General features: G+C 42.6%; 2 protein-coding genes across 2 annotated transcripts in view; one reads left to right on the top strand and one right to left on the bottom strand.

Moving 5' to 3' along the window:
• Positions 1-2,190: 2,190 nt before the first annotated feature.
• LOC121550258 (serine/threonine-protein phosphatase 6 catalytic subunit-like) lies at positions 2,191-10,349 on the bottom strand. The gene is made up of 7 exons (XM_041862437.1): positions 10,207-10,349; positions 9,702-9,797; positions 9,497-9,562; positions 5,232-5,373; positions 5,010-5,089; positions 4,647-4,856; positions 2,191-2,956 (listed from the first exon to the last, which is right to left on the bottom strand). Exons 1-7 carry the CDS (start codon positions 10,279-10,281, stop codon positions 2,708-2,710), a joined length of 918 nt encoding a protein of 305 aa, XP_041718371.1. The 5' UTR covers positions 10,282-10,349; the 3' UTR covers positions 2,191-2,707.
• The window catches only part of si:ch211-158d24.2 (multiple epidermal growth factor-like domains protein 9), a 25,844-nt gene continuing 20,298 nt past the window's right edge, over positions 10,132-15,677 (top strand). The window contains exon 1 of the mRNA XM_041862436.1: positions 10,132-10,223. The gene's annotated coding sequence lies outside the window, so the exon portion shown is untranslated. The remainder of the gene's footprint in view (positions 10,224-15,677) is intronic.

Below are 15,677 nucleotides of genomic sequence, written 5' to 3'. Positions count from 1 at the left end.
TTTTGGCACTAGTTAGTTGTGGGATCTTGTTCCGTGTGAGGTATGTTGTTTGTTGTACCTTGGACTTCACGTTTCATTTAGTTTGTTGTTTTGTCGTTGTGTTTATTCATTATAATAAACATGTATGCATATCACGCTGCGCCTTGGTCCGTCCCGTCTATAAACGAACGTGACATTAACAGTAATAGCAGCATCTCTAATTTTGATAATTGCCATATTAACTAGCTCATCCTGTATCACAGTAAGTTCACACAAATAACCACAGCTAGGCTTCCTGCTCTCATAGGACTGCCCATCTTTAGATCAGTGATCTTCATCTTAAAATGAGCTTACCTCAATTATCAGGCTTATAGCTTTATTATAAGACTAGATTACAAGAGACAACTAAGTCAAGTGCATGAATAAATTCTCAACATATTTCTGAACAAAAATAGTATTGCTCATATGTGCTGTTTCTGATTTGAGTGCTTTATATATATATCTACACGATACACAAAATTAAATAAATATACACTACCGTTCAAAAGTTTGGGGTCGCTTAGAAATGTCCCTCTTTTTGAAAGAAAAGCAATTTTTTTGTCCATTAAAAGAACATCAAATTGATCAGAAATACAGTGTAGACATTGTTAATGTTGTAAATGGCTATTGTAGCTGGAAACTGTTGATTGTTTATGGAATATCTACATAGGCGTACAGAGGCCCATTATCAGCAACCATCAGTCCTGTGTTCCAATAGCACGTTGTGTTTGCTAATCCAAGTTTATCATTTTAAAAGGCTAATTGATCATTAGAAAACCCTTTTGCAATTATGTTAGCACAGCTGAAAACTGTTGTGCTGATTAAAGAAGCAATAAAACGGGCCTTCTTGAGACTAGTTGAGTATCTGGAGCATCAGCAATTGTGGGTTCGATTACAGGCTCAAAATGGCCAGAAACAAAGAACTTTCTTCTGAAACTTGTCAGTCTATTCTTGTTCTGAGAAATGAAGGCTATTCCATGCGAGAAATTGCCAAGAAACTGAAGATCTCGTACAACGCTGTGTATTACTCCCTTCACAGAACAGCGCAAACTGGCTCTAACCTCTGTAGCTCAATTGGTAGAGCATGGCGCTTGTAATGCCAGGGTAGTGGGTTCGATCCCCGGGACCACCCATACGTAAAAATGTATGCACACATGACTGTAAGTCGCTTTGGATAAAAGAGTCTGCTAAATGGCTTATTATTATATTCTTAGAAAGAGTAGTGGGAGGCCCCGGTGCACAACTGAGCAAGAGGATAAATACATTAGAGTGTCTAGTTTGAGAAACAGACGCCTCACAGGTCCTCAACTGGCAGCTTCATTAAATAGTAGCTGCAAAACACCAGTCTCAACAGTGAAGAGGCGACTCCGGGATGGTGACCTTCTAGGCAGAGTTGCAAAGAAAAAGCCATATTTCAGACTGGCCACTAAAAAGAAAAGATTAAGATTGGCAAAAGAACACAGACACTGGACAGAGGAAGATTGGAAAAAAGTGTTATGGACAGAAGAATCGAAGTTTGAGGTGTTCGGATCACAAAGAAGAACATTTGTGAGACGCAGACCAAATGAAAAGATGCTGGAGGGGTGCTTGATGCCATCTGTCAAGCATGGTGGAGGCAATGTGTTGGTCTGGGAGTGCTTTGGGTGGTGGCAACGTGGGAGATTTGTACAGGGTAAAAGGGATCTTGAAGAAGGAAGGCTATCACTCCATTTTACAATGCCATGCCATACCCTGTGGACGGCGCTTGATTGGAGCTAATTTCCTCCTACAACAGGACAATGACCCAAAGCACAGCTCCAAACTATGCAAGAACTATTTAGGGAATAAGCAGTCAGCTGGTATTCTGTCTATAATGGAGTGGCCAGCACAGTCACCGGATCTCAACCCTATTGAGCTGTTGTGGGAGCAGCTTGACTGTATGGTACGTAAGTGCCCATCAAGCCAATCCAACTTGTGGGAGGTGCTTCAGGAAGCATGGGGTGAAATCTCTTCAGATTACCTCAACAAATTGACAACTAGAATGCCAAAGGTCTGCAAGACTGTAATAGCTGCAAATGGAGGATTCTTTGACGAAAGCTAAGTTTGAAGGACACAATTATTATTTCAATAAAAAAATCATTTTTTCTAACCTTGTCAATGACTACATTTCCTATGCATTTTGCTATATTTCCTATTCAAACTCATTTCATGTTTTCAGGAAATGTCTAAGTGACCCCAAACTTTTGAACGGTAGTGTACATTACAAAAATAAAATCAAACATCTGAGAAATAACATTCTATAGGCCTAATAGGTTGCAAATAGACCCAAGTCAAACTGAAACTGACTTATTCCTGTAAAGTGATCCTGTTTCACTTCATGTGTTCTTATTGTGAACTACCATGATTAACGTAATCTAACATGCCATGCGTTAGATAAAAACATAAAATATTGACACTGCTATCACCTAAAACGTAGTGGCATTACTTGATATGGTACTTCTGTGTCAATGCATGTGTGTGTGCACACAGAGCTACAGCAGACACAAAAACTTGCAGTACATATATAATGTACACACTATAATAAAATAGGAATTACATAATCAGTGGTGTCACTTCAACAGGAGTTGTTGTCACTCCTCCTTATGTGATGCATTACAAATGTGGTGGTTGAGAACAGTGCGGCCAAAGCTGATGATAGTTAGTGCAGTGTTTACAGGAAATATGGTGTCGTTGTTCTGGGTGGAATTACTCTCTCTGAGTCGGGCACCGCCCGGAACAGCTTGGGCTCCCTCGTATTGGCGTCTTTGAAGACCATGATGGAGGCAATGTTGCCGCAGCGATAGCAGTAGTTAGGAGCCGACCAGACTGTGACCAGCTTCTCATCAAACATGAACTTGTATCCCTCATGGACTAGCTGATGTGCCCGACAGATCAACTTCAAGTTGTTGATGTGAACAAACTGCACATCAATATATAATGAAAAAAGAAAGACAGTGAGATAAATGTGAATGTGAGAAATAAAACTACTACCCATTTCATATACAGTATCAGTCAAAAGTTTGGACACAACTACTCATTCCAGGGTTTTTCTTTATTTTTACTATTTTCTATATTGTACAATAATAGTGAGTCCATCAAAACTATGAAATAACACATATGGAATCATGTAGTAACCAAAAAAGTGTTAAACAAATCAAAATATTGTATATATGAGATTCTTCAAAGTAGCCACCCTTTGCCTTGATGACAGCTTTGCACACTCTTGGCATTCTCTCAACCAGCTTCATGAGGTAGTCACCTGGAATGCATTTCAATTAACAGGTGTGCCTTCTTAAAAGTTAATTTGTGGAATTTCGTTCCTTCTTAATGCGTTTGAGACAATCAGTTGTGTTGTGATGAGGTAGGGGGGGTATACAGAAGATAGCCCTATTTGGTAAAATACCAAGTCCATATTATGGCAAGAACAGCTCAAATAAGCAAAGAGAAACGACAGTCCATTATTACTTTAAGACATGAAGGTCAGTCAATATGGAACATTTCAAGAACTTTCAAAGTTTCTTCAAATGCAGTTGCAAAAACCATCAAGCACTATGATGAAACTGGCTCTCATGAGGACCGCCGCAGGAAAGGAAGACCCAGAGTTACCTCTGCTGCAGAGGATACGTTCATTAGAGTTAACTGCACCTCAAATTGCAGCCCAAATAAATACTTCTCAACATCAACTGTTCAGAGGAGACTGCGTTAATCAGGCTTTCATGGACGAATTGCTGCAAAGAAACCACTACTAAAGGACACCAATAAGAAGAAGAGACATGCTTGGGCCAAGAAACACGAGCAATGGACATTAGACCTGTGAAAATCTGTATTTTGGCCTGATGAGTCCAAATTTGAGATTTTTGGTTCCAACCGCCGTGTCTTTGTGAGACGCAGAGTAGGTGAACGGATGATCTCCGCATGTGTGGTTCCCACTGTGAAGCATGGAGGAGGAGGTGTTATGGTGTGGGGGTGCTTTGCTGGTGACACTGTTTATGATTTATTTAGAATTCAAGGCACACTTAACCAGCATGGCTACCACAGCATTCTGCAGCGATATGCCATCCATTTGGTTTGCGCTTAGTGGGACTATCATTTGTTTTTCAACAGGACAATGACCCAACACACCTCCAGGCTGTGTAAGGGCTATATGACCAAGAAGGAGAGTGATGGAGTGCTGCATCAGATGACCTAGCCTCCACAACCACCCAACCTCAACCCAATTGAGATGGTTTGGGATGAGTTGGACCGCAGAGTGAAGGAAAAGCAGCCAACAAGTGCTCAGCATATGTGGGAACTCCTTCAAGACGGTTGGAAAAGCATTCCAGGTGAAGCTGGTTGAGAGAATGCCAAGAGTGTACAAAGCTGTCATCAAGGCAAAGGGTGGCTACTTTGAAGAATCTCAAATATAAAATATAATTGGATTTGTTTAACACTTTTTTGGTTACTACATGATTCCATATGTGTTATTTCATAGTTTTGATGTCTTCACTATTATTCTACAATGTAGAAAATAGTAAAAATAAAGAAAAACCCTTGAATGAGTAGGTGTGTCCAAACTTTTGACTGGTAGTGTATATATATATTTTACAGTGTGAAATTGACAATGTACTCACCTCATTGGTGATCTTTGCACCAAACAGCCACCCAGCTCCCCTGGGGCTGATGGCCCAGGTGTCCACATCCTCGGGGTCTGACCACACAAGGTCACAGAATGCTCCCTTGTGGGGGATCTCCTGGTTACGTTCAATGGTTCTGATCTGGTCCAGGGTCTTTATGTCCGGGGAGAGGCCCCCATGAACACACAGAATCTGCTCATCCATCAGCTGGCACACGAAAACAACCACAGCACAGCATTAGAATGCCGAGTTACTGTGACAGTAGAAAATATCCCCATGTTGGCTTGATATGGTAAAATTGTGACATGGGGGTTGTTACTGCAGGAAATCAGAAATACAAAGCAATAGAGATATACTCACTGCTGCAACTGTTAACATATCAAACACTTTGGTACAGTAGCGCCAGGCATTTGCATTTCCATATTTGGTTTGGCATTCATCTGAAAGGCAACATAGTCCAGGAACATCTCATTTACAACCAGAGCACCTGGAGTTAAGGGTTTGCATTGTACATCAATTACTAATGTGTTAATACAACATTTGGTTGGGTTGGATATGAAGATTTAATTAAGAAAATCTCACCATAAAATCCATACACTTGGGTTATCTGCCTGCTTTCGTGGTTTCCTCTTAAAAGTGTGATGCGGTCAGGCCATTTCGCTTTTAACACCAGCAGGTATGTGAGCGTCTCCAAGCTGTAATATCCCCGGTCAACAAAATCACCCTGAAGAGACACAAATACACATAATCCTGATGGGGTCATTATTGATGGACATTGTAAACACTATGAAAAACAAGGCAACTGTGTGGCTCAGTTGGTAGAACATGGCACTTGCAACGCCAGTGTTGTGGGTTCGCTTCGCACCGGGGACCAGTATGGGAAAAAGTACCCTCACTATTTTTATTTTATTTTATTTCACCTTTATTTAACCAGGTAAGCCAGTTGAGAACAGGTTCTCATTTACAACTGCGACCTGGCCAAGATAAAGCAAAGTAGTGCAATAAAAACAACACAGAGTTACATATGGGGTAAAAAAACATAAAGTCAGAAATACAACAGAAAATATATATACAGTGTGTGCAAATGTAGCAAGTTATGGAGGTAAGGCAATAAATAGGCTATAGTGCAGAATAATTACAATAGTATTAACACTGGAATGCTAGATTGCAAGAGATTATGTGCAAATAGAGATACTGGGGTGCAAAAAGAGCAAAAATAAATAACAATATAGGGATGAGGTAGTTGGGTGGGCTAATTTCAGATGGGCTGTGTACAGGTGCAGTGATCGGTAAGGTGCTCTGACAACTGATGCTTAAAGTTATTGAGGGAGATAAGAGTCTCCAGCTTCAGAGATTTTTGCAATTCGCTCCAGTCATTGGCAGCAGAGAACTGGAAGGAATGGCGGCCAAAGGAGGTGTTGGCTTTGGGAATGACCAGTGAGATATACCTGCTGGAGCGCAGACTACGGGTGGGTGCTGCTATGGTGACCAATGAGCTAAGATAAGGCGGGGATTTGCCTAGCAGTGATTTATAGATGGCCTGGAGCCAGTGGGTTTGACGACGGACATGTAGTGAGGACCAGCCAACAAGAGCGTACAGGTCACAGTGGTGGGTAGTGTATGGGGCTTTGGAGACAAAACGGATGGCACTGTGATAGACTACATCCAATTTGCTGAGTAGAGTGTTGGAGGCTATTTTGTAAATGACATCGCCGAAGTCAAGGATCGGTAGGATAGTCAGTTTTACGAGGGCATGTTTGGCAGCATGAGTGAAGGAGGCTTTGTTGCGAAATAGGAAGCCGATTCTAGATTTAACTTTGGATTGGAGATTCTTTATGTGAGTCTGGAAGTTGTGTTTACAGTCTAACCAGACACCTAGATATTTGTAGTTGTCCACATACTCTAGGTCAGACCCGTCTGAGAGTGGTGATTCTAGTCGGGTGGGCGGGTGCTAGCAGCGTTCGATTGAAAAGCATGCATTTAGTTTTACTAGTGTTTAAGAGCAGTTGAAGGCTACTGAAGGATTGTTGTATGGCATTGAAGCTCGTTTGGAGGTTTGTTAACACAGTGTCCAATGAAGGGCCAGATGTATACAAAATGGTGTCGTCTGCGTAGAGGTGGATCTGAGAGTCACCAGCAGCAAGAGCGACATCATTGATATACACGGAGAAAAGTGTCGGCCCAAGAATTGAACCCTGTGGCACCCCCATAGAGACTGCCATAGGTCCAGACAACAGGCCCTCCGATTTGACACACTGAACTCTATCTGAGAAGTAGTTGGTGAACCAGGCGAGGCAGTCATTTGAGAAACCAAGGCTATTTAGTCTGCCAATAAGAATGCGGTGGTTGACAGAGTCGAAAGCCTTGGCCAGGTCGATGAAGACGGCTGCACAGTACTGTCTATTATCAATCGCGGTTATAATATCGTTTAGGACCTTGAGCGTGGCTGAAGTGCACCCGTGACCAGCTCGGAAACCGGATTGCATAGCGGAGAAGGTACGGTGGTATTCGAAATGGTCGATGATCTGTTTGTTAACTTGGCTTTTGAATACTTTCGAAAGGCAGGGCAGGATGGATATAGGTCTGTAGCAGTTTGGATCTAGAGTGTCACCCCCTTTGAAGAGGGGGGATGACCGCGGCAGCTTTCCAATCTCTGGGGATCTCAGACGTTATGAAAGAGAGGTTGAACAGACTAGTAATAGGGGTTGCGACAATTTCGGCGGCTAGTTTTAGAAAGAAAGGGTCCAGATTGTCTAGCCCAGCTGATTTGTAGGGGTCCAGATTTTGCAGCGCTTTCAAAACATCAGCTGTCTGAATTTGTGTGAAGGAGAAGCGGGGGGGCATGGGCAAGTTGCAGCAGAGGGTGCAGAGTTGGTGGCCGGGTTAGTGGTAGCCAGATGGAAAGCATGGCCAGCTGTAGCAAAATGCTTGTTGAAATTCTCGATTATTGTAGATTTATCGGTGGTGATAGTGTTTCCTAGCCTCAGTGCAGTGGGCAGCTGGGAGGAAGTGCTCTTATTCTCCATGGACTTTACAGTGTCCCAAAACTTTTTGGAGTTAGTGCTACAGGAAGCAAATTTCTGTTTGAAAAAGTTAGCCTTTGCTTTCCTGACTGCTTGTGTATATTGGTTCCTAACTTCCCTGAAAAGTTGCATATCGCGGGGGCTATTTGATGCTAATGCTGTACGCCACAGGATGTTTTTGTGCTGGTCAAGGGCAGTCAAGTCTGAGGAGAACCAGGGGCTATATCGGTTCTTAGTTCTGTATTTTTGAATGGGGCATGTTTATTTAAGATTGAGAGGAAATTACTTTTAAGGAACAACCAGGCATCCTCTACTGACGGAATGAGATCTATATCCATCCAGGATACCTGGGCCAGGTCAATTAGGAAGGCCTCCTCGCTAAAGTGTTTTAGGAGCGTTTGACAGTGATGAGGGGTGGTCGTTTGACCGCGGACCCGTTACGGACGCAGGCAATAAGGCAGTGATCGCTGAGATCCTGGTTGAAGACAGCTGAGGTGTATTTAGAGGGTGTGTTAGTCAGGATGATATCTATGAGGGTACCCATGTTTACGGATTTAGGGTTGTACCTGGTAGGTTCGATGATAATTTGCGTGAGGTTGAGGGCATCTAGCTTGGATTGTAGGATGGCTGGGGTATTAAGCATATCCCAATTTAGGTCACCAAGCAGTACAAACTCTGAGGATAAATGGGGGGCAATCAATTCACATATGGTGCCCAGGGCACAGCTGGGGGCTGAGGGGGGTCTGTAGCAAGCGGCAACAGTGAGAGACTTATTTCTGGAAAGGTGGATTTTTAGAAGTAGAAGCTCAAACTGTTTGGGCACAGACCTGGATAGTATGATAGAGCTCTGCAGGCTATCTCTACAGTAGATTGCAACTCCACCCCCTTTGGCAGTTCTATCTAGACGGAAAATGTTATAGTTGGGGATGGAAATTTCAGAATTTTTGGTGGCCTTCCTGAGCCAGGATTCAGACACTGCTAGAACATCAGGGTTGGCAGAGTGTGCTAACGCAGTGAATAACTCAAACTTAGGAAGTAGACTTCTGATATTTATGTGCAAGAAACCAAGACTTTTGCGATTACAGAAGTCATCAAATGATAGCGCCTGGGGAGTAGGAGTGATACTGAGGGCTGCAGGGCCTGGGTTAGCCTCTACATCACCAGAGGAACAGAGGAGGACTAGAATAAGGATACGGCTAAAGGCTTTAAGAACTGGTCTTCTAGTGTGTTGGGTACATAGAATAAAGGGGGCAGATTTCCGGGTGTTATAGAAAAGATTCAGGGCATTATGTACAGACAAGGATATGGAAGCATATGAGTAAAGTGGAGGTAAACCTAAGCGTTGGGTAACAATGAAAGAGATAGTATCTCTAGAGGCATCAATTGAGTCGGTCTCTGAGTGTATGGGGGGAGGGACAAAATAGCTATCTAAGGCAGGTTTAGCTAGGCTGGGGGGTCTACAGTGATATAGTACAATTAGAAATAACCGAAACAACAATAAACTAACCATGTTTGGGCTGAGGCTAAACATAAACAGGATGTAGTACCGTAAAAAGGAACAGTCCAGCAGATATCAGCTGTATAGCTGAGTTATCATAAGGTCCGGTGGTGAAGCGCTAGTGAGTAAGAGGGTTAGCAGGGGCTAGTAAGGGCTAGCAGATGGATGGAATCTTCGTGCAGACGTCAGATTGACCATGTAGCGCCTTTAACTTATGAACGGACAGACGGAGACAGATCCACAGTCCCCTCCCCGATTTCATCATGGGGGACAACAATAACATAAATGGGAGTGGACGAGGGGATAATAGTTGAGTTTATACCCACCATGAAAATATAGTTTGTGTCTGGGACCTGTCCTCCGGTTCTGAAGAGTTCACACAGATCATAAAACTGATTGAATGAAGAAGAAACAAGCAAGTTAACTTCAGAATTACTGGAAATTAAAGAATGGAAAGAAACAGAATCTGTTTCAAATACAAATATTTAGCAATGATGCTGTATGGCTGTGAGGGTCAATGAAGTAGCCTACCTGTCCATGTATATCCCCACACACTGTCACTGGGGTGGACACTGGTTGGACATTGGATTCCTCTAGCAATATGTCACATACATAGTCACATAACCTCTGAGGAAAAAAACACACACCCTTAGAATAAGGAGCAGTGTAATGTGCTGTGTGATATGTGATGCAATGCCCAAGCAATGATTTAATGAATGCATGTCATAATAGAACATCCATAAACTAGTGACAACTACTGTAAATGGCACATTTTATTCATAGCCATTAAAAACTGGGATTTTATATCATACCAATAATTTCGTCAAGCATGATGATGGCATCCATTTAATTCAAATTCTTGGTTATAATGGCATCACAGTCTGTCTGTGTGATTTCAGGTCAGTTTAGATAGTCTATGATTTAGAAGTGACAGCCATTTTGCCATTGTTTAGGTCTGATTAGTAGGCTCCTTACTATATGTGCTGCTCATCAGGCTTATTTCGGTGATCGACTTTGCGAAGGCAGTGACTCTCACCTTGAGGTCGTTTTCAGGTAAATATTTACACTGCTTGGCAATCTCCTTGTATTTATCCAGGTCCATTGGCGCCATTGTATCAGCTGTTCGCGATAATGTTTCTAGCCTATTTAGCCTACATGTTTGGTTCCGTCTAGCGGATTTACTGAATAGTTTGCGTTGTGCTGCCATCTGCTGTGTGGGTTATGCACTACTTAGGCCTTAGATTGTATAGGCCCCAGATCCCCGGACACTGTATATTGTGGGCTCTTTAAGGATTGTCTAATCATATAATCAAATGATTAATTATTGAGTGTAACAGCTCTGTAGCTTTGATCTTGATCTTGTTGGGCAGCTCATGTCACTGCTGATGAATGACTGTAGACGGCAGGTGTTTAGGCCAATAGCCACATAGTGTCGCTCGCACACAGTAGAAACAATGGGTGATTAGGCTACAGCGCGCACGTATCCTACAGCGTAGGCATAATAAACATCACCATCTTTTTTTCTCGAGTCTAGGCCCACAGTCCTGGATAGCTTACTTTTTCAACATGTTGTTGCTTGTAGGGGGTAAATCGATTAAAGAGGGGCATATGTTATTTCATGAATAGCCAAGGCCTAATGTCCCATAATCGAATGGATGTAATGTTTAGTCTGGGCTATAATCATAAAATAATGTAATCTTAGATTCTTTATATTTGTTCAATTAAAGTGTGTCAAATGATGTGGTCCGTGGACTTAAAGAGAAAAGTCAAACAGACTTCTCATTGCGCACTGGCTCACGATTACGCATTGAACCAATCAAATGCCTTTGCGATGGAAAAACAAACGCCTAACCATACCACGAGACCCCCCCTCAATGCCCTGATTGGCTGAAGAGTATTACAATCCACAGCGTTCAGTTTCATTGCGCTGGGCTAGGTTGAACCGAAAGTGAAGCTAAGAAGCTGCGGGTAGTTCGGTTCGCAATAACTGGGCAGCAATTGCGAACAGCATAGGCTAGTCCATTCAGGGAAAGGTCTGAGACAGACCATTACTAAGGCTTTACATGGAGAGCTGAAATTGAATATGAGGTTAACGACCTTAATGATGTACATATCCCCGGCGTTGCTATTTATTTTGTATATTGGACTTTCTGATGCTGGACCTCGCATCAACTCCTACAATGCGTCGCCTATTTCCAGGAAGCCTCGCTCAGCATCCGAGAGCTTGGAGCAGCTCTACACCACCTTGCCTAATCGTTTACCTGAGGACAGGTTTGTGCTCGGCCTACTAACGGGGCTCACGCCGTCCCCCACAATTGTCTCCACCGGAGCGACCAGCAAAACGTTACAGGTCTCCACCATTCCTGTCTCGCCAACCGCAACCACAATTCAGCTTCCGACAACCCCAAGGCCAAGCATAGAAATTATTTCAACCCCTAGACAACAAATAACGGCGTTGAGCTCCAGAACATCAAATTCAAGCAAACGATCCACTGATGCGCAATCAGATTTTCCTCCAGAAAAAACGCTGCAGACCATGGTCTCCATGGTTTCTCAGCGGACGACAAATGATGCATGGTCTTCAGATAACATCGATGCATCGATTACCTCCGAGAATAGTCAAGGTGAGCCTATGTTGGCGCTTAGGTGTGATAAGAATAAAATATATAATGTTCCAAGGCGCATCAATTGTCATTTTATCTTGTGTTGTGTATAGAATATCCTCTGCCACACCTCCGCAATAGATACACCTCATTAATAGACTGATAGCATATATGATATTTTACTCTCTGACCTTTTAATCACCTCACACATTCACTTATATTTGCAGAAATGTCCCTTTTCATGCAATTTTTGTTATTAATATGTAACTAAAGGCACAACCAAAACGTCCGCATTATGTCTTGACGCAGAGCGCAGGCAGGCGAAGAAACTGAGATTGTAGAAACAATAGATCGTGGTCCTCAAACCATCGGCGGCTTTCTCCTTGCAAAATGATCAGACATAACTAAATTATCCATATGAATTAGAACATACCGGTTCAAGAGTAATATTATTATAAGCTACGTTTGGCGCTCCCAGAGATGGTGGGGCCTTTATTCTGAGGTAGGCTATGTATAATGACATGCATAAGTGTGTCAGATATTATGGTGATTGGATGGGAGGGGAGGGCGTTTATCCCTTGTTTTTATTCATCCATCCACACAGACTTCTCCATGTCTGCATATAATTGCCACCATGATATTATTTATTTTTCATACAAGCAGACAACGCGTCCGTTTGGACAGTGATCCCCGTGGCCTTTGTGTCTATTCAACATCCTTAGACCAAGGAGGGGGGGACAGGGGAATGTTACCCCACATCCAATCAAAATGAGCAGACCAAGACATGAATGAGCCAGCACTGTTATAACCTTAGCGGTTTATGTTGTCTCCCTCCTCTCTCGTCACTGGCCCCGCTGTTCTGCGTTCAAGTGCTTTGCATGACGATAAACGTTCCGACAGAGCCTATGTAGAGATTGGGGTGGGCAACATTTTCAAAGAGAAAGAACAATTATGTAAAAATGTCCTAATTACTAAGAAATACAAAATTATAATATATTGATTGCAGCTGTGAATCATTTTGAATAAGATTCTACCAACCTTGCACAACTCCTAGGGAAACATATCCATTGTTTTTGTCAAAATTGCTTAAGCTCAGTAAATTTGGTTGGGATTAATTGATGGACAGCAATATTCAAACCTTGTTTCAGAGTTTTTTTAAGCAGATTTAAATCAGGAACACTCAACACCTCTTGGAAATCCATTCTGGTGTGTCTTTGGCATTACAATTTGTGTAATTGCCCCACAGAAAAATAAGACTCTATCCCAGGGTTAGGTTTTCAGAAGATTGGGCGGGTTTTCTTCTAACTTTTTACATGGGCTTTGCTCCTTTCATATTTATTTTGATCCTAACAAACTCCCCAGTCCTTGCCGGTGACAAGCCTACCCATAACATTATGCTGCCACCACAATACTTGAAAATACACAGACATCAACAACATTGTATTCACTCCACATTACTGGCCTGTATGACAAAGTGAAAAGAAGGAAGCTTGTGTTAAAAAATCCACTCCAAATCATCCATGCTGTTTGCAACAAGGCCGTTAAGTAAAGCTTACTACAAGCTCTATGCAAACACAAGATTCGGAGTGTTGCAATACCTTTATTCATCACAAAAGGGGCGGCTCCTTGTAATACGCTCCGGCTATTGTGAAATGGTAGAACCTGCTGTAGCAAACTAGCTATCCATGTGCTTTTTTTCTCCATGACCAAAACATGATGACCTTCCATTTTTAGCTGATATGGGTATAGAGCCCCACAGTGGAGGTGTCATTATACCCATAAAACGTAGCGGCCAAACTGAAATGGTTCCAGTAGTTTTTCCACCATTCATTTTTTCCATAGGGGATTTTAGAAACACTTAAAATATACAGGTGAATATATTAAGTCATCTTGTCCTAGAGAGATTTACACAGTTATCAAAACGTCATGCCAGGGTAAGCCTACACGAAACACAGCCCTTATTTTAAGTGTTTCTAAAATCCCTTTGGGAAAAATGAATGGTGGAAAAACGATTGGAACCATTTTCCTGTTTGACCGCTAGGTTTAATGGGTATTATGACTCATACTGTGGTACTCTATGAATACACAAGCAGCATATCAAACTGGGATAAGGTTTTAGGTTACACCGGCAAGTATAAGAATATTTGCCAGGGCATATTTTTTATTATTATTATTGTATTTAACCCCCCTTTTTTCTACCCAATTTCAATCTTGTCTCATCGCTCATCGCTGCAACGCCCCAACGGGCTTGGGAGAGGCGAAGCCATGCGTCCTCCGAAACATGACCCGCCTAACCCGGAAGCCAGCCGCACCAATGTGTCAGAGGAAACACTGTTCAACTGGCGACCGGGGTCAGCCTGCAGGCACCCGGCCCGCCACAAGGAGTCACTAGGGCGCGATGAGCCAAGTAAAGCCCCCCCGACTCCCGGCCACGGCCGGTTATGGCACAGCCCGGGAATGAACCCAGGTCTGCAGTAATGCCTCTAGCACTGCGATGCAGTGTCTTAGACCGCTGCGCCACTCGGGAGGCCAGGGCATATTTTTTTATTATAAATCAGATTATCTCACATGGAGATGTTGGAAGTTAAAAAGGCTAGCTAGCTTGCTATGTTTTTAGCCAGGCTAAAGCCAGCTAGCCAGGCTGCCAGCTAACTACTACCAAATATTTTTTTTATAACTAACCCAAGATAGACCACAGCCTGTCGTTTCCAAATGAATCATAAAGCCGATTTAAGTCAAAACTGTAACTAGGCCACTCAGGAACATTTAATGTGGTCTTGGTAAGCAACTCCAGCAGTGGAGGCTGGTGGGAGGAGCTATAGGAGGACGGGCTTATAGTAATGGCTGGAATGGAATAAATAGAACGGTATCAAACACATGGAAACCACATGTTTGACTCTGTTCCATTAATTCCATTCCAATCATTACAATGAGCCTGTCCTCCTATAGCTCCTCCCACCAGCCGCCACTTAACTGTAGTGTCTATTTGGCCTTGTGTTTTAGGTTATTGTCCTGCTGAAAGGTGAATTCATCTCCACCACAGCAGACTGAACCAGGTTTTTCTCTAGGATTTTGCCTGTGCTTAGCTCCATTCCGTTACTTTTTAATCCTGAAAAACTCCCCAGTCCTTAACGATTACAAGCGTACACATAACATGATGCAGCCACCACTATGCTTGAAAATATGGAGAGTGGTACTCAGTAATGTGTTGTATTGGATTTTCCCCAAACATAACACTTGGTATTCTGGACAAAAAGTAAACTGCATTGCCACATTTTTTGCAGTATTACATTAGTGCCTTGTTATTTTGTACAGGCTTCCTTCATTTCACTCTGTCAATTAGGTTAGTATTGTGGAGTAACTACAATGTTGTTGATCCATTCTCAGCCATTAAACTCTGTAACTGTTTTGAAGTCACCATTGGCCTCATGGTGAAATCCCTGAGCGGTTTCCTTCCTCTCCGGCAACTGAGTTACGAAGGACGCCTGTATCTTTGTAGTGACTGGGTGTATTGATACACCATCCAAAGTGTAATTAATAAAGTAATCATGCTCAAAGGGATATTCAAATTATTATTTTTTCAATAGCTGCCCTTCTTTGCGAGGTATTGGAAAACCTCGCTGGTCTTTGTGGTTGAATCTGTGTTTGAAATTCACTGCTCGACTGAGGGACCTTACAGATAATTGTATAAATATAAAATAAAATAAATATGCCATTTAGCAGACGCTTTTATCCAAAGCGACTTACAGTCATGCGTGCATACATTTTTGTGTATGGGTGGTCCCGGGGATCGAACCCACTACCTTGGCGTTACAAGCGCCGTATGTGTGGGGTACAGAGATGAGGTAGTCATTCAAAAATAATTTAAAACACTATTGCATACAGAGTGAGTCCATGCAACTTA

Source organism: Coregonus clupeaformis, chromosome 18 (genome assembly GCF_020615455.1).
Source record: "Coregonus clupeaformis isolate EN_2021a chromosome 18, ASM2061545v1, whole genome shotgun sequence".
Taxonomy (NCBI): Eukaryota; Metazoa; Chordata; class Actinopteri; order Salmoniformes; family Salmonidae; genus Coregonus; species Coregonus clupeaformis.
The sequence above is the reverse complement of the archived record's forward strand: the minus strand, read 5'-3'. Positions and strand labels throughout refer to the sequence as shown.

What these genes read in the sequence shown, in the direction of transcription:
- LOC121550258 (XM_041862437.1), bottom strand. Translation starts at nt 10,281, where the DNA reads ATGGCGCCAATGGACCTGGATAAATACAAGGAGATTGCCAAGCAGTGT. An exon ending in TACCTGAAAACGACCTCAAG is followed by an intron (nt 9,798 to 10,206) that starts GTGAGAGTCACT and finishes TTTTTTCCTCAG; the next exon opens with AGGTTATGTGACTATGTATG. An exon ending in GTGCAAAGATCACCAATGAG is followed by an intron (nt 2,957 to 4,646) that starts GTGAGTACATTG and finishes ATTGATGTGCAG; the next exon opens with TTTGTTCACATCAACAACTT.